This window comes from Amphiura filiformis, chromosome 10, assembly GCF_039555335.1.
Source record: "Amphiura filiformis chromosome 10, Afil_fr2py, whole genome shotgun sequence".
Taxonomy (NCBI): domain Eukaryota; kingdom Metazoa; phylum Echinodermata; class Ophiuroidea; order Amphilepidida; family Amphiuridae; genus Amphiura; species Amphiura filiformis.
In genome coordinates this window covers 59,962,054-59,986,005 of record NC_092637.1, presented here as the reverse complement: position 1 = coordinate 59,986,005, position 23,952 = coordinate 59,962,054, and the positions used below count along the sequence as shown (strand labels likewise).

The 23,952-nt window shown below is 39.9% G+C and overlaps 1 protein-coding gene across 2 annotated transcripts in view; it reads left to right on the top strand.

Annotated features, from left to right (window-relative positions):
* Window positions 1-17,121, top strand: part of LOC140163091 (uncharacterized) — a 75,804-nt gene extending 58,683 nt beyond the window's left edge. The window contains exons 2-7 of one of the 2 annotated variants that reach the window (XR_011860403.1): window positions 2,975-4,054; window positions 4,328-5,152; window positions 6,245-6,397; window positions 6,666-6,851; window positions 8,688-11,604; window positions 11,650-17,121. Coding sequence is in view for 1 of the 2 variants with exons in the window: in XM_072186465.1 (XP_072042566.1) it covers window positions 3,014-4,054; window positions 4,328-5,152; window positions 6,245-6,397; window positions 6,666-6,851; window positions 8,688-9,827 (3,345 nt within the window). In the remaining variant the exon portion in view is untranslated. Of the gene's footprint in view, window positions 1-2,974; window positions 4,055-4,327; window positions 5,153-6,244; window positions 6,398-6,665; window positions 6,852-8,687 lie in introns of both variants that reach the window. The other variant, XM_072186465.1, reaches the window with a different exon arrangement.
* The last annotated feature ends 6,831 nt before the right edge of the window (window positions 17,122-23,952 follow it).

Genomic DNA, 23,952 nt, shown 5'->3' with positions numbered 1-23,952 from the left:
TTGGATTAAGCATGTTCCAGCTTGTGTATATGGATAGGCCTATGGAGTGACATCGTTGATATACACATACTACTGTAATGATATGGCTACTTTAAATGTAGTAAGTCTTTATGTCAGTTCAGGCTCATGTTGTATTATTATGATTGGGTTTAATTATTTTACTTGATCAATCGTATAAATCCGTTAACGCCAGTCGATTTAATTTTATTTATTTATTTATGTCGAAGAGCCACTACGTTGAAGGTCCACTATGTGGAATTTAAGTATATCGACATAGCTAACCGTATTTCATATTCGACATAGCGAACCTTATTCATATTCGACAAAGCAAACCTTATTTCATATTCGACATAATTATAGCGAACTCTCTGCCATAGGAAAGTACCTTCGACATAGCGAACCTTTGACAGAGCGGGCGTATATCCTTAAGTTTTAGCTTATAACATAGGTATTGTATACTATTCACCATCAAAGTGGTTACGTAATTCTCTTGGTTACCGGATCACGCTATTTTGGTATGCCTTCGAGTGCCATGATACTTTGTGTGGTGATTGTTTCGATCGTGGTTCATTACTCAAGCGCGTGATCCCGTTGACATAGTATACAAATATTACATGGTTAGAGGGGAAATAGGGCTCACTGTTTTCCCTCGGTACTGGCTACGGGCCTATCACACCGAACCCGGAGGGTGAGGGGTGATAGGCCCATAGCCAGTACCGAGGGAAAATAGTGAGCCCTATTTCCCCGATATAAACCATGTAGTATTTGTTTTATTACACCGACCTTTGACTATGGGGATGAGGTTATCGTGGTACCATGGGAAACTATCGCACGGTGAAATAGGCCATGTCATTTGTAATTGACCAATTAAGTGGCCTAATTTACTAATGAATATTCATGAGATGTAGTAATAACATTAACGTAACTTCGATACTGAATTAAACCGTGTAATCTTAGCCTACATGTATGACCCCGCAACCGCAACACTAAATCTTACAGTAAATTTCTAAGTTCAGAGGGGTTCAGAGTTATGTGCTGTGCGTCGAGCGAACACGTACACGAGAGTGACGCAACGCGCAGAGCAAAAGTGATAAACAATCACGAAGACGGTCATTGAGCACGTAGAAGGGGCGGGGACTTGGCTTCCTCCACGCGCTCGCGATGACCACTATCGTGTATACACGGAAATCGAACAATTACGACATTTAATACTTTAGGCATACCGCAACCCGAAACCTATAACTTAAATCAAGTACATAACCCTTACGACATGCAAAATTAACCCGTACCCCCTTACCGTAACCATTTATAATTGAAGACCGAATTAAAAAGACTAGTTTGCGTCTGACGTCCTGTCAACCAGACCAAAAATGCTGTACTGCGCAGGTCAGCAACCAATCGTACCGTGCCTTTGCCCTAACGTCAGACGCCAAACTAGTCTTTTCAGTTCGGTCTTCAATTATAGGCATAAGTATTATGCATTATAATGCGACCATTACTCCTTAATCATGTTAATCATGCATGTTAACCCCAACCGTATCCAAGACACAATATGACTGTTAACTATCATCCCCATTTACGTCCAAGTCTTTATGTGAACTCATCAAAATGGGCGTACAATGCACGCCGTACATCCTTTAAAGTTTGATAGCACAAACGATCCTAAACTTAACGATCCTACTTAAACCTCTATCTAACCTACATGACGACACCGTAGCCGAGAGTTTTGAAAAGGGGTATAATCCTTCTTGTCTTCCATGAGCAACCGCGTCACATCGGGTATAATCTTCCTTCCAGGAGCAACCACTGTGCATGATTGACGGGCTATTCCATTGCTCGTAATAGGGTAGTGTATTTTAGCGGGACAATGCTGGATGGTGCACGCGCGTGTGCACGATGTGACTTTCGCCAACGACTTGGCATGTGGTTGTTGGCCCAGACAAACAAGTATATGGTTGTTGGTGTAGGGGTGTGGGTGTGTGTATTGGGGGAGGGGGGCGTGTTGTCCGAGATGTTAGGAATGATTTAATAATAGTTATTAATATTGGAAGAACGTTTTAAACTTTAATTTAAGATATCATATACGATTTTATACTACTAGGCCTATTTTAGATTTTCAATTAATAACAAAATAATAAAATAGCATTTAAAAGTTATATTAATAGGCCTATTTATTATCGTACGCCATGGTAACAATAAAAAAATGGCAGACTTTCCGATGAAAATGTGGGAAACAAATTAATTAAAAAAAAAAAAAAAAATAGGCCCCCTACAATCTTTCTTAAACCAAATTTTCATGAAATTGAGGGCCATCAATAAACCAAAATGCACCCCGAATCTGTCGCACATCCCCGTAGTAGGCCTACCCTCCTTTCCACCCCCGTTGCTAAAACCATGGAAGTAATATTACTTCCATGCTAAAACTAGACGTGTAATATAACCGCCACGAGTATTTTTTTACCTGTAGGCAAGCTCACCCCTACAGTCGCAATAGTTCTAGCCCAGATAGCTTTTAACTCACGCCTACTAATAACGTACTTTCATCAAGTGATGGCGCTATAAGGTTTACCACGGAAGCTGTTTGGTTTACCGTGGAAGAAGATTATACCCTATATGAGAGTTTTTGCGTCGACTTGTGCATGCATGTGGCTATCCAGTATCAAACTTAACCAGATCCTGTTGGATTTCGATGAGAGTTTGAACTAAATGTATATGCCTAACTGTATGTTGTCTATTTATCTATATACACTCGTCTCGGTAGGAAACTACTTGCTGGATTGTCACGCCCTTATGACAGACTGACTGGCCACAGATTTGCAAAAAACAAATTTTGCGGCCATGTTCATGGGGAAACCCCAAACTCAGAAGCCCTCTCTTGGTTTCCTGTTGTTCACTTATATTCGGCTATTATCATGATTATTATGATCTGTATCACATATTGACAATACACTTTTATCTTGGTTACCTCTTTCAGGTATTGCTAAGCACTGGCAACCTGTGCAGGAACAAGAAAATGGCGGACATGCAGAAAGATTCGACACCAACAGACAATGATCATATCGATGAGAGGAATCGACAGTCGTATCATCGTTCTAGTTCGGGTATTGATGTCTGTGCAGATGGTATTGATTTTGGTAACATGGATAAGCCGACTGCCAATAACACTGAACATGATGAGGAGAGAAAAGGTTCCAAAGACAGCGGACTTTGGTCGCCGTACGTTACGCCTAAAGCATCGTTCGAGTATCCACAGACTCCTCCAACACCCTCAAAGGAACAAATGAACAAGCACAAACAGATGACCGATGAATTGAAAGCAAAACTGAGGAGTCAAAGCCAAGGGGAAATACAAGTGAAGCGATTATATGAAGTAGAGGAACCAGAAAGAAAGTTTAAGGAGACAAATCAACCTGCTCCCTGTCCGCATAAAGCAGACAATGCACCCGCGATATCTCCCTTAAACAGGGCTCAAACTCTACCAAACAAATCGGGTAAAACACTGCCAACAGTCCTCAGCGAAAAGAAATCCAGCAACAGCTTCAGGCTAAAACATTTGACAAAAATAGTAAGCTTCAGACGACGACATAAACCAAAACCACTTTCGCTCACTCAAGACAACATATCGGACTCCGAATCTCACAGAAAGAAAATGCCGTCAACCTTGCGTCGGTCAAGATCCATGGATGATTTGGACGACAATGATGGGTACGACCTGGTAACGTTCCCACTACGATATGATGAAGCAAGGCCGGAAATACACGACCAACCCAAAAGTGCGGGATTCCTAGTCGACGAATATGAACAGTTTAATTTTGATTTCCAAAAGGATGGAGTAGATGCAGAAAGAATTAAAACGAGGGTCCCGCCCCAAGCCATGACGCGCTTAAAATCCGAAGCCGACGGTGCATACGAAAATGTCGAAAACTTGCCGATTGCAGCTGAAGACGAGAAAAGATATAGCCAATTTGGCTTCGGAGAAACTGAAGTTCGTCTTCCGCCTCATAAAACTGCAGTCGAGACACATAGTAAACAATCAGCAAGTAGAAGTAAAGTGGTTAGTGTAGAGTTTTATGGTTTATTATGTTTATTCCTATCGTATTTTAAGTATTGATAGATATATCTTTGTTTTTCCATGTTATAAAATAGGATTCTTTTCACAGACGCCAATGTTATTTGTACCCTACTTTAGTAATAACTTGTGAGAAAGGTGCGGGGAGGTGGGTTGTGTGTGGAAGGGGGGGGTTGATAGGTCACAGCTGATGGCAGGAAGAACTTAATATTTTTAGGTTTTTTAAAACATTTTTTGTATGTTGTATTCATCACACAGGAAAAGCCAACACCCAAACCAAGGCAAAATGTACCTGCTAGTAAACAAAGGCTTCCACACCCGCCATCACCTCGACCAGCAGCTCCACGACCGCTTCCAGCTCCCAGCACGGATGAAAACTGCCAAATGGCACTGCAAGCCATCCAGAACATCATGGCAAGGAACCCACAGGAAAAGCAAACCGAAATCGTCATCCAGACCATCAACTTTGTGGCCAAATACTGCGACGCACACGGCGGATATCTTGAAGTAGGCAGCAAGAAAGCTACGCTGTTCATTCCTCCATTCGCGCTCGATGGGGATACCCCTGTGCTCATATATATCCAAATTGAAGAAACATACTGCGTAATCGGCGGTGAGAAGGGATATCAGATAGCGCCAGTAATTCATTGCGGCATATCAGGCACACAATTTAAAACCCCTGTGATTTTGAATTTCTTGACATCTATCCAGGACGAGAGATATTTTAATATTACTGGACTGAGAAAGGAAACTGCCGACGAATCCCCAAAGAATGCATCGTCTGCCACTGCTACTGATGGAATCGCGACCAAGGGAGTAAGGAGGGAAACTGTACAATCGGGAAATGTGCCATCTACAGAATGGCATGAAACAAATGAAAATGAAGGACAAGTGATTTCACTCGAGAATGGAAAATGTACGGTGATGTTGCATCATTTCACTAATGATACCGCGGCTGCGACTCCCAAAGAAGTGCATTTTGGGAAGATCAGTGTCATCGCTTTTACGTCACCAGTGATGAAGAAGGGTAATATTTTTGACATCAGGGTATGGATGAGCAGCAACCAAGAGACATTGAGAGAAGTAAGTATTACTATGCACCGTGTTGCACACATACATGCTTCAACTATAATTTTATTTATAAATACGTATTTTATAAATACGCACGTGACCACCTCCGCGCTGCCATAACACAGCGGGTGGTCTTCCTGTACATTTGAATGCATTGCATGCAAAGGCGGTAAACAACACGAGACTACTGTGCAGCAAAATTGTCTATTTTGTTCAACTTTGTGATTATATTGTAAACGTTTCCGTTGATAAATACTTTTCCGTCGGCAATTACTTACAAAATGTTGTTTTTGATAACATATTACAAATTTGGAATCCCCCCATGAGTAATAATTTTGCTATTGAAGTAATACTTAAATTTGATGATAATTATCTAAAGATTTCCTATCCTTTTCTGTATGGTCAATGGCATGATGATTTGGTCACGCTTGCTGGTCTTGGTATGTCGTGCCCAAGGGTCACGTGCGTATTTATAAATATAATAGTCGAAGCATACTGCTAAATTCATAAAATCACGTCAATATACAATGTTGCATTAACTTGCAAAGGGTTCTTATGTCTTGTGTTTTGTCAGTGAATTTCACGAATATCTCGACGTACTACAATGCACTTGTGCCCAAACAAATCGTGATACATGTATAATACTTTTATGAGGAAGAAAGTTAAACAATTACTCAAATACTTTTATGTTACATTCACATTGCACTCGGATTGGATTTGTCAATTGCGATATGTGGCTGCGTGGTCTTTTTTAAATTGTTTCCTTCCTTACTCCCTTGGTGGCGATAACTACTAACTGAATCTTAAAATACTGGCTCACGTGATTTTCCGCGAATCTCGGCTACGTCTTATGCAACCTGTGACCTCAGTCAGACCTGCCCGAAATTTGCTTCCGATTCACGCCGGGACTCAAGTACCGTTATGTTAGATTAGCGCAGATTGATATTTTTACACGAGGACACGAATACGTACACACGGACAAATACAGCGAAAACCGCGACGCCCGAGTTTCTCTGGGGAAAGCGGTCACTGGGGATGCGATGTCTTTTATGGAATGGCATAGCTGATGTGAATTGCCTATGTTTTCTCTCTTTAAAAATATAGGATGAAAGACGGGAACGAGAAGATAACCACGCAAAGCAACTGAATGACTACAGTCCTACTTTGTGTCTTTTTGAGGACGGAGGAGATGTGATTATTGCGATCACCAAACTGGACGGAAGATGGTCCCTAGCTTCCAATTGCTCCAAAACAGAAGTAATTATAAACATGATAAACTAGTATATCCATATAATATTCCCCACCACCCCACCTTCACTACTACACTACCACCCTATCATCACTACCATACCATCACTACCACACCATTGAAACCAGCACCGCCAACAGCAACATCACAGCACACAACATCACGACCACCACCAACACATCACACCACCACATCACTACCATGCACCTTCCTCCTCTCCCCCTTCCTTCCTCGTCTTCGTCTTCATCTTCTTCTTTTTCTCTTATTGCCTTCCAGAATATCTGCATCTCAAAGCTTAGACATGACTTTGATGATCAGGGTATACGAGAGTCACGTGTGTTCAGAATCCACCCAGCTGAAGAATTTGACCCTAACGCAACAGTCAGTTTTGATATAGAGCTATTTCAACAACATAAGAAAGAGTTTGGAGTTAAAATTCAAGTTTGCGTGGAACCAGAATTGGTAAGAAGCTTCTGCCGCAAATTCTATATCTTATATTTCAAAGATACGTCCATATTGCTTCACCCTGTGCCTATCGTTTTTGTTCTGATAGATGTGTAGGTATGTGCATGTTCACTTTAATTTAAACGACTTGATATACAGTCTTGGAAAAAGTTCTTGGAACGCTAACTTAATTGAATAAGTTCATCAGGTTTGTTGATTAAATAAACAAATTGGCATTTTTGCTTGAAAAATAAAGTGAATTTTTACTCACTACAATATTTGGTTCTTCACATCGGAGGACTTCATTAGTTATGACTAATATTGGTCATCTGATCTGGTTTCCGAACTCTCAAACATGTCAAACGGATTTTAGTCCAGCCAAAAGACAAACGTGAGAAGGAAAAAAACAATCGGCAATTGCATCTACGAAATCGGATGCCAAACCTAAACTGTGATCTGACTTATGCCATGTATGCTGGAGAAACGTCTCGCATGTTTGGAGCTAGAATGGCTGTACACAAAGCTGAAGTCAATTAAAACAAAAAAGTACCCTCGCATTGAACGAAAGTTATAGAAAAAAAACCCAGACCAAATCAGCAATTTCTGATCATGTCGTCCGGGCAAACCATGTCAAATTGGGATGATTCAAAGATCTTTGGGCGGGAGCATAACAAAAAGTCTAGATAAGTTCGAGCAGCCATGGAGATACGAAGGGTGGACAAGACCTTAGACAGAGACGAGGGCACATATTTCTTGAGCTACGTTAAAATGCCAATTCGTTTTTTTCATTAACTTAACTTGCGAAAACTTGCATTATCAAATTAAACAGGAAGTCTGGTAGCGCTGAATAAACCATGATACAAGCAATACAAAAGAAGTCTTAAAAATGGAATTTACAATGGAAAATCGAATGCAAACACACTATGAAAACTATATAGAATAAGCAGAACTTCAACACATGAGTGTTAAGCTGCGATTTGAATTGTGAAATCATAACCGAGTCTATGACAATGCTGGCAGTCCTTTCCATATCTTAGGTATCAGTACAGAGAAAGACCTGGCATATGTTGTAGAGTCACAAAGCAGATTTGGGCGACGCTGATCTCAATGACCATGGACACCAAGTCTGACAAATAAGCAGGAGCAGGAATTTTGTATGTCAGCAGAGCAATCACGAATAGGCAGCCAGTTGTAATTGACCAAACAGGAAAGATATGATCTGCCTTGGATAAAAATCCTTGCCGCCGCATTTTGGACACGTCGTAGTCTACAGATCTCGACTCGAGATCCGGTGAACTGCCAAAATGGGCACACTTCCGTGCCGTGCAGAGTTTATCATGGTCATGGAAATGAAGTATGATTGTGTTTAGGAATAAACAGGACATCTAAAACAATCATTACCAATGACTCACCCTTCCCCTTCTCCCCATCAATCAATTTTGGAACTCCTTGGAAAACTGCACAAGACATTGGCATTTGTCAACATTGCACGGGAGGGGGGTGGCAGTTGTTCGGTGTTGACACGAATGTTCCAAGAATGTTTTTCCCTGATTGTAGTTTCTTGTTTCTCAGGAAAAGGAACTCCGTGTGAGCAAGGCAGTCAAACTTGGACATCATGTCCAGTATGCTATAACAGATAGAGCTCCATATTGAGCATGATTATGGTGGGACATTGGCTCTCGAAATATTTCCTCTTCCGTGTGTTATGATTAAAGTCACCATACATATTCCACCCAACTTATCAAAGGCTTTCTCCCAATGCCGTAAATCAATGAAATTAACAGATTCCCATTTCTCGGATGCAGCCGACATACCACATGAAAATATTAACCTATTATTTGTCTATCGTTGCAGGCGCAAGAAGGTGCTACTACCAACAGACCAGGCCAAAACCGCCCGTATCGCGCTATCCGACAATCAACCCCCTGGATGCCCACCAAAGGCAGTCTCCAGAAATTAGAGCGTAGTCTATTCACCAATGACAACTGGAAGCCTCTCGCGGCATGGCTACATCTTGACATGTGCCACCTCGAAAAATTCCCAAACCCCGCGACTATGATGCTGTCCATGGTATACAACAAGCATGCGGGGCCAAGTGGTGGTGATTACATAAGGAATGCATTGGAGGAAATTGACACCGCGCTTTCTACAGGAAAGCTGGGGTTAGGATTGCGTGAAGCAAGCGACATTGTCAAAGATATTCTGGGTGGAGCGTCAAGTTTGCAGACAGAAGGTGGCGTAATTGTCAGACAGCCTACGGAAGAAACATGGCCTGTCTCAACAATAGAAGTAAATGAGTACAGATTTGGACCCACCAACCCGTATGGCTATCGGACATTAGAAAGTTTTAACAGAGTGTATACGGCTGCAGACGGTGCTGTGGGAGGTTCACCTCATACAATGCTTTCTATGGGTGTTACACCTCATACTAGATCGCCTGAACCAGTCCAACAAGGTTGGCCTTTAGAAGATCACCATGCAGTATATCAAGTCGACGATCATAATCGTCAAGCAACTCCAACAGAATTGGTCCCAAAGGGGCTACCAGAAGAACAGCGGAGGAAATCATCTTCTGGTTACTGCACCATTGCGGAAAGTCTTATAGACCCCAACAGACCTCAGTTAGGGCTCCCTACACCACTCGAACTTCACTATGATCAACCCTATAGCGTCGGTGGTAGCCACAACGGACCGTCACGACATGTAAAGCTCCATAAACCACCTGAACTTCATTATAATGCTCATGACGCTGTCGCGGTGGCAAATCACCTTGGCGATGGTAGCTATGATTTAGTAGGTAACCCGTTACGTGATTCTGTCACGCTTGTATCTGATGTTGATTTGTCACAGGGAATGAGTTTGTCACAGGTAGTGCTAGAAGAGCATCAAGATCCTCCATATGTAAATGTTGTTCCCGGTACTAAGCCCAAACAGAGCAAATATCTACAGGGAATTGCAAATAGCAAAGTACAGCATAAGCAAGATAAGCAGTAATGAGGAAATGTTCACCCAACATCAGCGTTCTAGTCGAGACCGACCTATAATATCCAAGACCAAGCCCGAGTCCGGGCGCAGTTCGAACAGACACTGTCCCATGCATTATCACTGTCTATATAAGCATGATAAGTGATATTAATTATCATAAAGGCCAATGTGGGTAATGGCAGTGCAGATCACTTATGGAATCGGATATTTACGTTTGCACAGTATTTTTGTGGAATGTTTGATGTGCTCTCATGTCCGACAAAAAATACTGTCAAAACGTTGCTACCAGAGCCCTTAATTTTATGGGCACAATTAACGTTTCGGGTAAACACCCTTTTGCTATACAAAAAAATAATATACAAGAATTACGCAAGTATGTAAGAAACACAAAATTTACAATTCATGATCATGATTGATGTCAAAACTTCCAAAAGCGACCAATATGACACTGCACTGTTATGGCAAATTGCAAAAAACACATCATATGAGTTCGCTCAGTCTCAGACCTTAGAACAAATTGAACAGAATACCAGTATTACCAGCTAGTTTTATTTAAGCATTAAGAATGTCCAATCAACTAGTCCAAAGTTCCACTTATATGCAGACGTTTGGAAAACTGACAGTTTTCGATACAATTGCTGTATTGACAATCTGTATGAGATGAAGGAACCAATCGCCATCCATATAGCAATAGATGAATACAATTTTTGAATATATCGCCCTTCGCTACAACGATCACGCGGTATCTATACCTGAATCGTAATTCCATAGAATAATCATATCACGCTGATTACTCGCACCTGTAAGATTAGTGATTAGTATCTTTGAAAAGAGCTGTATTGTATTCAATCTCTGATTGCAGACATACACAGGTAATGAGTGCAACCTGCTTATAGTGTAGGGCGATATATTCAAAAATTGTATTCATCTATTGCTATGGTAGTTCATCCTGTTATACATCATCACTTCGAATTAATTTATATATTTGACAATGCTCGTTTGACAAATTTGAAGCTGTGTCTGAAGAAGAGTTATCAAAATGGCTGCTTTCCTGCTGAGCTACGTCCCAGCAAACACAAAACGTTAAGAGTATAAAACGTTTTCTTAACCTTAACAAACATTTTTTGATAATCTACAGCTCAGCAAACAAAAATGTTTTAGAGAAACCGTTTAAATGTCGGATTATACAAAGGGTATAAAAACGTTTCAATAACATTCCAAAAACATTCTTGAAAACTTAATACAAAACATTCTAAACAGAACGTTATTTTGGGGTTGAAAAAATATTTTTGCGAAAAATGTTTGCCCAAAATATTTTCAATAACGTTTTAAAAACGTTTTCATGACCTTTATATAACCCGACATTTAAATGTTATTAAAAGGTTTTGAAAAAACATTTTAAGAACATTTCTGTGTTTGCTGGGTTCAAATATTTTAACATAATGTTATAAAAAGTATTGACACACTATGTGGCAAAAATGTTTGCAAAAATAGTTTACAATAACATTTTTTGAAAACATTTAAAACTATAATTGTTGTAGTGTGTTTAAAACGTTATCATGACCTTTATATAACCCGACATTTTAATGTTATTAAAACGTTTTTACCTAAACCAAAAGCCAAAATATAACTTGTTTAAAACGTTTTTGTGTTTGTTGGGGTAGGGCTACCATCACGCCTGTGCTAAAAAAAGGTGTCCCTTGACAAACAGCAGCTCTCAAACTACCGGCCTATCTCCAATCTGGCCTTTGTTGATAAACTGATTGAGAAGGTTGTCTCTGCTCAGGTCACCAAGTATGTCGAGTGCAATAAACTGGCTGAGCCTTTGCAGTCAGCGTATCGGGCTGCTCACAGCACCGAGACAGCACTCCTGGCTGTTCATAATACCATTCTCAGAGCTATTGATGACAACAGGGCTGTCTTTGTGGTGTTACTTGACTTGACTGCCGCATTTGATACGGTGGATCACCGTATTCTGTTGCAGCGGTTGAGCCAAGAATTTTGCATCATTGGTGATGCCCATAGAGTATTCCAGTCCTACCTTGAAAATCGCAGTAGTCAGGTCTTTGTGAAGGGATGCTATTCTGATACGGTTCATCTGCCTTATGGTGTCCCCCAGGGATCGGCCATCAGGAACATTATTCGTAATCACGGCCTCCAATATCACCTCTATGCTGATGTCCAGCTGATTATCACCTTTAATCCTACCATCCCTGGTGATACAGCTTGTGCCTTGTTCAAACTTTCCAACTGCATCCATGAGCTACAAGCTTGGCTCACCAGTAATGAGCTCAAGCTCAATATGGCGAAGCTGAGTTTTTTGCTGCCTCTTCTGATTATCACTATATTAATCTCAAACATCTCACCCTTTATTTGGATGGGTTGGAGATCTCTGTATCTTCATCCATAAAGAATTTAGGGGTCATTTTTGACCATGACATGAAGATGTGCAGTTATGTTGCGCATTTGTCCAAAACTTTGAACTGGCAGATTGGCAATATTTGGAGGATGATGCGTGTACCAATGCGGTTAGGACTCTTGTCCTGTCCAAGATTGATTACTCCTCCTCCTTGCTTAATGGCATCTCCCAGCAAAACCTCACCCGCCGGCAAATTCTCCAGCCTTGAACAAGTGCGCCAGACTCATTTTCAGACAATCAAAATATACTCATATCTCTCATTTGCTTCATAGCCTGCACTGGCTTCCAGTTGCTAAATGTGTCCAGTTCCGCACTCTCGTCCATGTTTATCAGGTTCTTGCTTCATCTATACCTGAATACCTGTCCTGCATCCACGTTATTCTGGGTACTCATTGCGCTCTACTGCTGCCACTTGCCTTTCCATTCCAAGATCCCACAAGTTGGCTGGTGACAGAGCATTTTCCATCATTGCCCGTTCTGTGGAATGGCTTGCCTTCCCACATTCGTGACTCTCCCAATGTCCAAACATTAAAAAAGAACCCGAAAACTCACCTTTTCACCTAATGTTTCCTCTTTCTTGCATTTTTCCTTTTCCATTGCGCTTTGTTTCTTCATTTAAAAAGCGCTCTCTATATCTGTGTATTATTATTATTATTATTATTATTATTATTATTATTATTATTATTATTATTATTATTATTTTTTGCTATTATATGTTTTATATTATTTTATCATAATCATCATATTCATCGTACATGTTGTATTAAGGCATTACCGATACCCATAGGTACCAAAGAGGCATTATTTATCTTACTCATGCTACATGTTTCACTTTGTATAAATAATGAAATTAGTTTTGTGATATTTTGTACTGATATGTATTTTTCTACTATATTATTACATCATTAAAAACCGAAATGATCAACGAAATCTGTAAATTATAATACGAACACCTCTATGGGCATGATACCGGATCAATCAAATGCATATAGGATGGGTGGGGGAATAACCCGGGAATTCAAAATTATTTGGGCAAATATTATTAAATTGAGATTCTCAAATTCTTTAAGGGGGTACTACACCCCTGGCCAATTTTGTGCCTTTTTTGCATTTTTCTCAAACATTATAGCACATTAGTGACAAGTAAGATATGTATAATATAGGGGCAAGGACTACAACTACTGCGCTGAAAATTCAGCAACTCAAGGCAAGTGGTTATTGATTTATTGATAAAATATTGGTTTTCCCGGCTCCGTTTTCCCTCATTTTTGACTGTAACTCCACAACTGTCGTCTGTGCTGAAATAAAATTTCCAGTGCAGTAGTTGTAGTCCTTGCGGTACAATTACCGAATAGGGTGCAACTTCCTATACTTGAGTCCAGTCCTCGTTTACGGGGTTAGGGTTTAGGGTTGGAGTAGAGTTGCACCCTATTCGACAATCGCTCCGCACAAAATTGGGCAGGGGTGTAGTACCCCCTTAAGGGGTTCCACCATGCTTGCGTATATTATACGTTGGGCTATTCTAGGAAATAGATGCACATACAGGAGTTCGGATTTCCCGACTTTTTGACCAGTTGTCATGGTTGTGAAAATCCAGTCTAAGTACGAAAAATATCCAGCAAAAATCTACTTTGAGGGTCGTTGCCGCATCAATGCTGACAATTTCAAATGGCATTATGCCAGGGCATTATGCCAACGTGTATTACATTGTAACATATCAATATATTATTTTTAATAATTACTATATAAACCATTTGTATTATGGTCTAGAACCTAGAAATAACGTCATTCTGACATTCTCCATACAGTGAAAAAACCTTCGAGCAACACGTTGACAGAGTTTGTGCAAGTAGTATTACATTGTAGGCTATTTATTTGGCAAAAAATTAACACAAAATATTAAATTAATGAGCAAACTGTACTTATAGCCTTTTATAATCCAAATCTTCGATTTTGTGACTACAATTGTAAAAAATCATGTAAATTTGCATGTTTCGGCCCATTTCCTAAAGGATTAAAGAACCTTTCACAAACACTTGTTAGGGGGGTCTGAAGCAAAAAAATTCATCGCGAAAATTTTTCGGGCCTCCTTTTCAGATTTCAAAAATTTCAGGCCTCCCCGTTGTTGTTTTTTTGACATGAAAATTATGGGTCGACCCCATAGAAAAGCATATATACATAATACATGCTCAGTGTGAAAATATTCTGCTATTTTGTTTAATGAATTTCTTTCACTTTTTGAGTAAATAATAATGCAATCAGCCCAGAAGATGTACAATGGGTTATTCCATTTAAAATCCACACTACCCCAGGTGAATATTTTGGAAATATCTTCATGGAGACGATGAATGTCAAATTGAGCTGCTAATGTGTTCATTCAAATTCAAACATGATGCAGTCATGTCTACAGTAGAATTCATCTCGACCTTTGCAGGACTTAAACCCCATTAAAAGCTATTAAACCAAGATAACACTCATTGAAACAGCTCAACTGATTAAATCGGATCTTCTCTGGTTGTGCACAAGTGTCTGTTTTCAATGTGCGACATCGCAATAAAGCTGGTATTATAGCTTCAGTTGGGTAACCGATTATAAAGGAAACGAAAGGAAACAATGGTATGTGTACCTTTGTTCACGAAATGAGACAAAGACCTGCTTTTTGTTAACCAGCATTCTTCAAAATGAGCAACATAATGATTGTTGACTTAACACGGTTTGGAAATAATTTCTTCATATTTTTGGTGTTATCTGTCGTTTACATATCCTTCCTAAAACACAAAAAGTGCGACCCTCTCCAAACATCTAAATTAGCTAAAAATTTAGGACATGTTACAAAACTATATTTTCTAGAACCTTCAGAAGTGAGCGGTCCGATACCAATATTTTCGGTCAAATCTCCATTCAATTAACACGGGGAGTTGGCTAGCTATGCCTTGCCCTCACTCATATTTTACAAAAGTGCGACTATTTCTGAACATCTAACCTAGCTGTAATTTTAGGTCATGTTAGAGAAATATATTTGCTAGAAGTTTGGAGAATAGCTAAAATATTGGCTGGTTATTTTTCACACAGTGATGTTAACTAGGCAAGTGCCCATTCTTCCAACGTACATCATTTTTAGAGGTCACGCGTCAATGGTGAGAGCACTGTGTATTGTGTATAGGAAAACGGACAGTAACTGCAATATATTCATACTCCACCTGTGGAAGATATTTCCAAAAAACAGAGGGAGTGTAGATTTTAAATAGAAAAACCCAGATGTATACCCTGGAGGGAGCACCCCAGGAAACAAGGGTTCTATGTGCCTAGATTTTCAAGAACCCAAAAAAGTTCCTTATAAGGATCAATAGGGTTTGAAAGAAAGATACTTTGAAGAACTTTTAATATGGTTCTTTGAGGAATTTTGGGATAGGCTTTTACGACGGAAGTTCATTATTAGTATGTTTTTAGCGGGTTCGCCGTCGGATTAGTCTTGCTTTTGCCAGGAGTAGCTCCGACTTCTTCAGGACAAAGTACCTTAGATGCGGCCCTTGCCTACTGATGGCTCTGAAAAGAGACGTTCACATGATATGAAGACTGCCCTTGTCAACAGGGAACAAGCAGACCTCGCCTATTGCTAATGTATAGAAGGTTAGGTGGCTCTGAAAAGGGCCAGTCTTCAGTGAACGGCTCTTTTCAGAGCCACAAACCTTTATTTTTGCAGATAGGTGAGGTCTGCTTGTTCTCTGTTGACAAGGGGCAGTCTTCAGTGAACATGGTGAACGCTCTTTTCAGAGCCACCAAACCTTTACTTTACTCTGAAAAAACACCATACAACCGGGGACACACATATTTGATGTTTTATGTACAATTAGGGGTCGGTTATAGAGGGGTAAAAAAAGGGTGATGTGCCAGATTCCTTAGGGCTCAAGCTTATTTGATGCAGGATGATCTCCTGAGCATTTTGACACCTTTTTTTTTACTGAAATCGGCCAAAAAATGAGAAGGTGCCGCCCAAAAACTTATTCGGACAGGGGGTCTGAAAATTGTCATTTTCATCAAAAATACTATTCTATGCCTTATTCTTTTGATATTGGTGTTGTTTATATGTTGTTGGTGCCAAAGAATCCATTTTTAAAGTTTAAGATAAAGTATAAGATTTGGAGCATCCATGTTCTCGAAACAGCCATTTTATGTCAAAATTAGGGTATGAGGGCGCTTTGCATTAAATTCGAATTCGCTCTTCCAATTGACATTTTTGTTGACATAACTATAAAGATAATCATAGGTGGAACCTCCACAAGAAATTTGGGCCTTAAGCTTTTTTTCGTTTGACCGTGGTACCGTTTTTTGTAATTTCATGAAGCCCTCCATTGAAATGCACATGGTATGAAAGTGCATTGACCCCTGTACATTTCAATGACAGCGTTCCATGAAATGTTCAAATGGGTGTTTTACTGTTAAAGTCAAACCGTATCATATAAAAAGTTCAAATTTCTTGATCAGGTGCCACTTATGATTATCTTCATAGTCACGGCACTAAATTTTACAGTTGATAGAGCGTGCGCGTGCTAAGAGCAAAGCGCCCTCATACCCCAATTTTGACATAAAACGGTAGTTAGCAAGAATACGGATGCCCTGAATCTTTGGCAACTTTCAAACTTTCAGGCCCCCCGTCCGATTAAGTTTTTTAGCCGGCACCTTCTCATTTTTTGGCCGATTTCAGTAAAAAAGGTGTCAAAATGCTCAGGAGATCATCCTGCATCAAATAAGCTTGAGCCCCGGGCTTGAGCCCTAAGGAATCTGGCACATCATGGTTGTATAACCCAGTATACTAGTACAATGTAGTAGTGCAATCTTTATGACCAGTGTATGAAAATATAATAAAATGATTGAAAAAGAATGAAACGGTAATTATGGTTTTGTTTTCTATTGTGACGAACAGGGTGAGATGCGTGGCACGCAGGATCACCCAAATTGGGAATTTTTAGAGATTGTTTTGTATTGTACCTTTAAAAGTAATGATGATAAGTGCATAAAAGTATACATTTTCAGAAAGGAAATGATGCAAAAAATCCAACTAGCACGGCAGATTTCTGCAAAAAAAACAGCAGTTTTTGAGAAACGCGTCAAAATTGATTTTGCCATTTTTGGTCCGCCATAACAACTTGCCTTAAATATCCAAATTTTATGAAAATTGCACATTTATGTTCTAAAAACACAAAACTAGAAAGGTTTTTCTTCGTTTTAAAATATACCTTGAAATATCCGACATTTTAGACAAAATTGAAGAAAAAAAATGCAAATTTTGATCCTTTTTTACCCATATTTTTAAAACGAAGACATAAAAAACACAGTATTGTTTTGGCATGCCGGACCAGAATAGGTGAACCAAAATTCAATCTCTATTTGTACAAGAATAACTTTGCACACCGTTAAACAAATTCAAATGTTGATTCCCACATTTATTGAATTTTGGTTCACCTATTTCTATAACAGTCATGTATATATTGGCATGTGCAAGCACTTGTTATTTACTTTAAGTATTAATTATGACCCTCATGATTATTTGATATTACTTTATTACATACATTGATATTGAGTAGTATTCGCGAAAGAAGGATAACTTTTAATTCTACACCAACACCGGGTTATGGCCAATATATAATATTTGATATAGCCCTGACCGGGAGACCCGAGATAATAGCCGGGGATAATAGTTTGATATGTATTTCACATGAATAGCTAAATCATCGATCTTTTATGCCCAACATTGATTCAAATATGAATTCTAATTCTAATTCCAATAATTGGGCAAATGTGTTTTCTTTTCCAACAAATTTGGCATGTTTTATTTATGTATAGGTTAATTAATGTGTATCACTTGTTGAGAGAGAAATTGGACTCAATAATGCACGCATTGAGATGTTGATGCGTGTAATTAATAAACGAGCCCGCATTGGACGCATCTACATTCAGCACAAGTGACTGCATTCATCAACCTATTTCGACATACACGACAAAGAATTTATGCAATTTTTATAAGTTTTATAAGAATACTGACCAATATCAATGCCAAGATAGCAGTTCTGATTATAATGTGGTTCTGTGAGTGTATGAATCATTGCATAAACTTAAACCAATATTTGGGTTGGTGTTTGCTCATCATATTCTGCTTTTTCCAATATTGAGTAATGGCATGGCATGAATGGTATACACGCGCAATGTTGATAAGACATAACATTGGGCAAAGGTCCTACCTGAAACCGAATTCCATCGGGGCTTAAGTTAGAAAACCTTAATGAATTCTGGCCCCAATGTTTAAATTGTAGGTGTGTTATGGTCTGTGATTACGTGGGTTGCATTTCTATTCATGACAAATCACATTAGTTGAAGGAGCGGATACAGACGCTTTTGGAATTGCACCCTGCGTGTCGTGGAGTCATTTTTGGCATCAGTCTGGAGGAACTTATAAAACTAAAGGTATTCAGGTAAGAAGTTTGTACATCCAATTAACGTAATGTATAATTTGTCTAGAGCGCATGTTTGCTCAAACTGAGGTAAGCTTTTGGTACAAATCCCCCGTACAATTCTGGTTTACCATGAGCACCCAGTGTTTTCAATACAATTCTGGTAATACCATACGCACCCTATTTTTAGGGTTAGGGTTGTGTTTAGGGTTAGGGTTATACTTGTGCCCAGGGTATACCAGAATCATTCCTACGGTTCGTGTCAATTTACTGACCGGAGTGTAGTGCCCATCATTCTAGGGAAGCGTTGAGAACGAGTCTTTCTCGGTATACCATGCTGTGAGAAGTTCATTCTTCTATCTTTCTTAATATATGAGTGTTGTACCTCAATGTATTGAGTATTCTCACACGGGTTTAAACACTGATAAATTAACCTCACAGTATCTGAACATAATTGCAGGATTCCTGACCTAAGAAGAATTCTCATTTAAGCAGGTAAAAGACCTTCGTGATAACACCGCCGTGCACGATTCGAACCACAATGTATTGAACATTAGTGTGTTAATTGTTACGAGTTCAGACCGGCATATTGTAAATGAGGAGAACAGAAACCCTATTTTGGTTGACCTTTTGATGAAAATTATGTAAAAGCCATGTAAATAGGTAAGACTGATTAATAAAAATATATAATTGGCCGCTACTACACAGTGACAGAGTGTGGTGCACACCGACATCGCCTGGCTAATAATTATTTGGTGCAGCAGAGACACTAAAATGAATACACGGGATCGATACACGTGAATTGCTATGCACGATTTTGATATCAGACGAAAATCTTCGGATACCGGGTTAGAAAATGATGAATATCTCACGTAAATGATTTCGTATAAAGAAACCAGATGTGGTTCCTTGCACATGAATATATATTTTGAACAGATATGATAGTCATTAGCTTGCGCTTTGAGACAGTAGCTTGCGTCTTGAGTCAAAAACTGACAATAATTCCGCAATAATTCTGATTTATATGTGCCGAATTATATAGCGCAGTGTATAGGCCAATCGTGAAGGTTGTCTAAAAATTATGACCTATGGCATACCATGCTTGACTGATACACAGCGAGGTACACAGCGAGGTGAGTCACCGAGCTAATCGGGGCTATTGTCAGTAGCCTTAGCATAGAACAATACCTGGAAGCGGCACTAGAAATTAGCATGAGGCCGCATTCATATGTAAATAGCGTATTGTTATTTAAATTTGTGCCCAGACGTATTGAGGGCGACAGTCATGTTATCCAGACAGAGAATGTCTTGATGCACCAGGCATGTCAAATTGCTGAGTGAATGTGTATAAATCCCTTTCTGTATAGGTAATAAGCTAGTATATTTCGTGTTCCAGTTTGTTATAACAAAAAAATAAGTATTATATTAAATATATTAAGTGTATGAACTTTGAAATTGACGTGAAGTTGAAGTGCAGAGCTCCAAATGTAGCTAAATCGTGTAGTGTGAAATTATGCTGTGTGACCCCTCTGCGTGGTAGAATTATATTCATAAAACATTGAATTTAACATATAATATGGGCAGCCAACCACGATTTATCAGCATTTAAAAGATATATTAATTAACAAAGATAAATAATCAATAATACAAATGACAATTTAACTAGTAAACAAGTCTGAAATCTTAAAATGTTGCCACGTGATTTCCCGAACACATGTGACCATTATTCAGATTTACCGTAAGTATTTGGAGTATGGTGCACGGCTTGCAGGCAACTGTGTATTTCTTTACCTCCGTATAAGATCAATAATTCATGCTGGGAGCCAAGTAACATTCTGTCTGCTTAGTGCAGAATGGTATTTTATTTTACTTGAGAGCATAATAGAAATACATAAAGACGAATAAGGCGCCATGATGGAAAGCTATGGAAGGTCAGGTCGGGTATCAAAGGTTATTGTAACTTCAAATACTACTTGTGTTTCACACCTTGCCTCTGTCACGTATTTCATTCATATAATTGACCTCAAGTCCTAATTTTGACTTTGCTATTGCAAAATGTCATTTCATATCAAATTAGTAGAATTTCTTTGAAAAAACATATCACTGATATGGTGCCTGATGGGAATACCCGTCCGCCATTTCATTAAACTGGATCGTTTTCGCCTGGTTTGTGTGTATTGGGGCGCGCTATACTCTCATTGAACAGGCAAAGTTCGCAAAACTAACAACGTTGTTATTTGCCAATATCAATTAACATGATCCAAGGGGTCGAACATGAATTATTCATAACGGATCGATAACTGGCCTCACTTTCTAGCTATTAAACCAGCGGAATTTTTCATAGGTTTTGCGTTGCTAATAGAACAACCGAGGAATTTAGTGTCACCCCCTTGGCCTTAGTCAGATGTCCTTCGGCCTATTATATTTAACAGGTCGATATGTATATAATGGCCATGTGTGGCGGTGGATTCAATCTACCATGGCGATTTCTGCCATGAAGATATCGGGGCGATGTCACTGTGTGGTGCGGTCATGACTGGTTGAGATTACTTTGATATGTATTCTATGTCAGTTTAGTGAGTTGAGAGCCTGAGCCTTTATATAAGTTATTTGTATCATATTTTCTTACATAGGCTACACTTCATCACTTTATAAAAAATAATAAAACATAATTACTAATTTTTACTATAATACAATTATTGTTTTATTTTAGATACTCCAATACACTTCAATGTGATATGGACATACCGAGTACAGCAGACACACCCGCAAGTCTACCAGCCAAATCAATACCAACCAAACCACCTCGTCACGCCCCACCACCATCATCCAAACCAAAAGTACAGTTTGCCGAAACCCCTCGTTACATCCCACTCTCGCCGGTCCAACTTGAAACCAGCTTCTTTGAAACGGACCACTCACAGACAACTCCACCACAAACCATCAATAATATGCCACTTGCGACAGTAACAGAAGAAATGAGTGGACTCACGACAATTCAATATGATCAGAATCAGAATTACTATCTTCAGACCACACCTCATAGTACTGGTTACAATGCTAACAATGGAGCGGGATCTTCAAACAACATCAACAGCAACATGGGTGACGCTTATGATGAAGAGGTTCCTCCTCCGCCAACCTTTCCTCCACCACCTCCTCCAACACTCCACTCTAATCCAATTACTCCAGCAGCAAGTGTCAATCACCAAAATGCATCCATTATCAGAGATCCTTCCTCACTGACTACAAACAGCATGGTCCAAACGCCGCGATTCACTAGTTCTGGGCGTTATCTTGATAGGCAACCGTCGTTTAGTTCAATTTCAGCTACTCATCAGACACCCGATCAAGCCATCGGTAGCACAAATGAAGGGGAAGGAGCAGGACGACAGGAGCAGATATACATGACAAATGATGGACAACAAAGGATGGTCGTGACGAAGAATCACGCACCCGTCAAAGTTCAAAGTAGTGTTATTGCTTCTGCAACACATGTAGACCAAACGCAACACGTTTCGGTGCCAGCAAATAGTCTTCACCAGAGCGCTCAAAATGGCGGAACACGGATTCCGTCGCACTCTGCCCGTGATATATTTCCAGCACAAGGTGATATGTATACGCACATGATGCCGATATCAAATCCTTTGCAAGAGGAGTATTTAGATATGAATCCGATACCGATACCAAACAGAACTCCACCTCTTGAAACAGTTCAGGTAACTACAACACCCACAACTTCTAGTCAAGTGCATCCGGTTCAGCAGCATCCTACCGTGCCTCTTACAAACAAGACCCCTCAAATTCTACTCACACCCGTTCAAGAGTCCACTTCATCCCCAGTGACCAGAAAACCTCGGGTTCGACCGGAACCGATCGCGATACCAAGTTCAATCAGGACGTACTCTCCACCCCCGATTTCAGTGGCCCAATCAAGGCCAGTGTTGAAGATCAATAATGAAATTGTACATGATGTACCAACTTCAAGACGCGTTTCTACTGGACAAAATGTTACCAATGGTTATGACGGGACCGACAACAAACGTTATCCGATTCCGAAGGAAAATTCGACTTCTATACCTCAAAATCAACAAACAGTTACGGTCGTTCATGAAGAAAGATATCGTGCCTCGCCACCGCTTAAGCCCGCAAGACATCATGTCGCATCCACACGACGTAAAAAGAACCATACCAATCAACAATTCGTACCGTTTTTGGACGTGCATGACAGGGAAGACAGTGTTCCCACAGCATCGTACAGTAGTCGCGGGCAAATCGAAGGCACGCGGTTTTATAATAGAAACGCTATCAATACCCGGTCTTTGAGAATCAAACCGGCCTTTTATCAGGACAATATGAACGAATCTGATCAGGAATTTCTTAGAACATTTCCAGATGAATCAAGACAAACAAAAACGCGGCATTCAAGAAACAAATATGTCTTTGACAGTATTGCGAAAGAGCCAAGTCGAATGGACAAATACCTGTTTCATGAAGACACCCCTGAACCAGTGTTATTATGGAAAGCAAGACAACACCATTCACAAAGCGATCGACAATACACAGATAACATGGGGAAGCAATACCCACGTCACATCGGTAGATACTACCCTCAGTACATAGGTCAATTTGAAGACGATGTTATCCAATCTCCCCAACACATTGGTCATACATTACATACCATTGGAGACGATCTTGGCTGGAACAATTGGATTCTACGTCAGGAATGGCCTTGGGGCGATAGACCTAAGCACACGGAACCATCAACATTCGCTTTAACTCTTCCAAGGGAGTCTTCAATGGGAGAATACTTGCCAAAATTGCAGTACAAGACTCTTCCAACATCACCACTACCCGCTGTGACTATTCCTAAAGCCTCTTCCACTGTTTACAACCCTCCAAGTCCTGTGGTTAAGACTCGTACGTCGTTTCCGGTTGACCAGGTGACAGAGATAAGAAGCGACGATCCAGAAAATAGGGGTTCGATTCCTGTGGCAGCTTTTATGCTTATTCTACTGGCACTTGTTGTCATTGCGGCTGCGACGGCTTTGGTTGTCACGTTTGTTAATGGTACGTATAAAAATAGTGATCTACAGTCAGTCTACTCTGAAGTACAAAGTACCGACGCGGACGCACACATTGTGCCGACTTTGAAGGCACGCATACCTGCAGCAGAGACGTAGCACTGCGCACTGTTTACGCGCTTGTACTTGAGAGTGGACAAACTGTATAGTTTTTGTCAGACATTGAAAGGATTTGACACGTC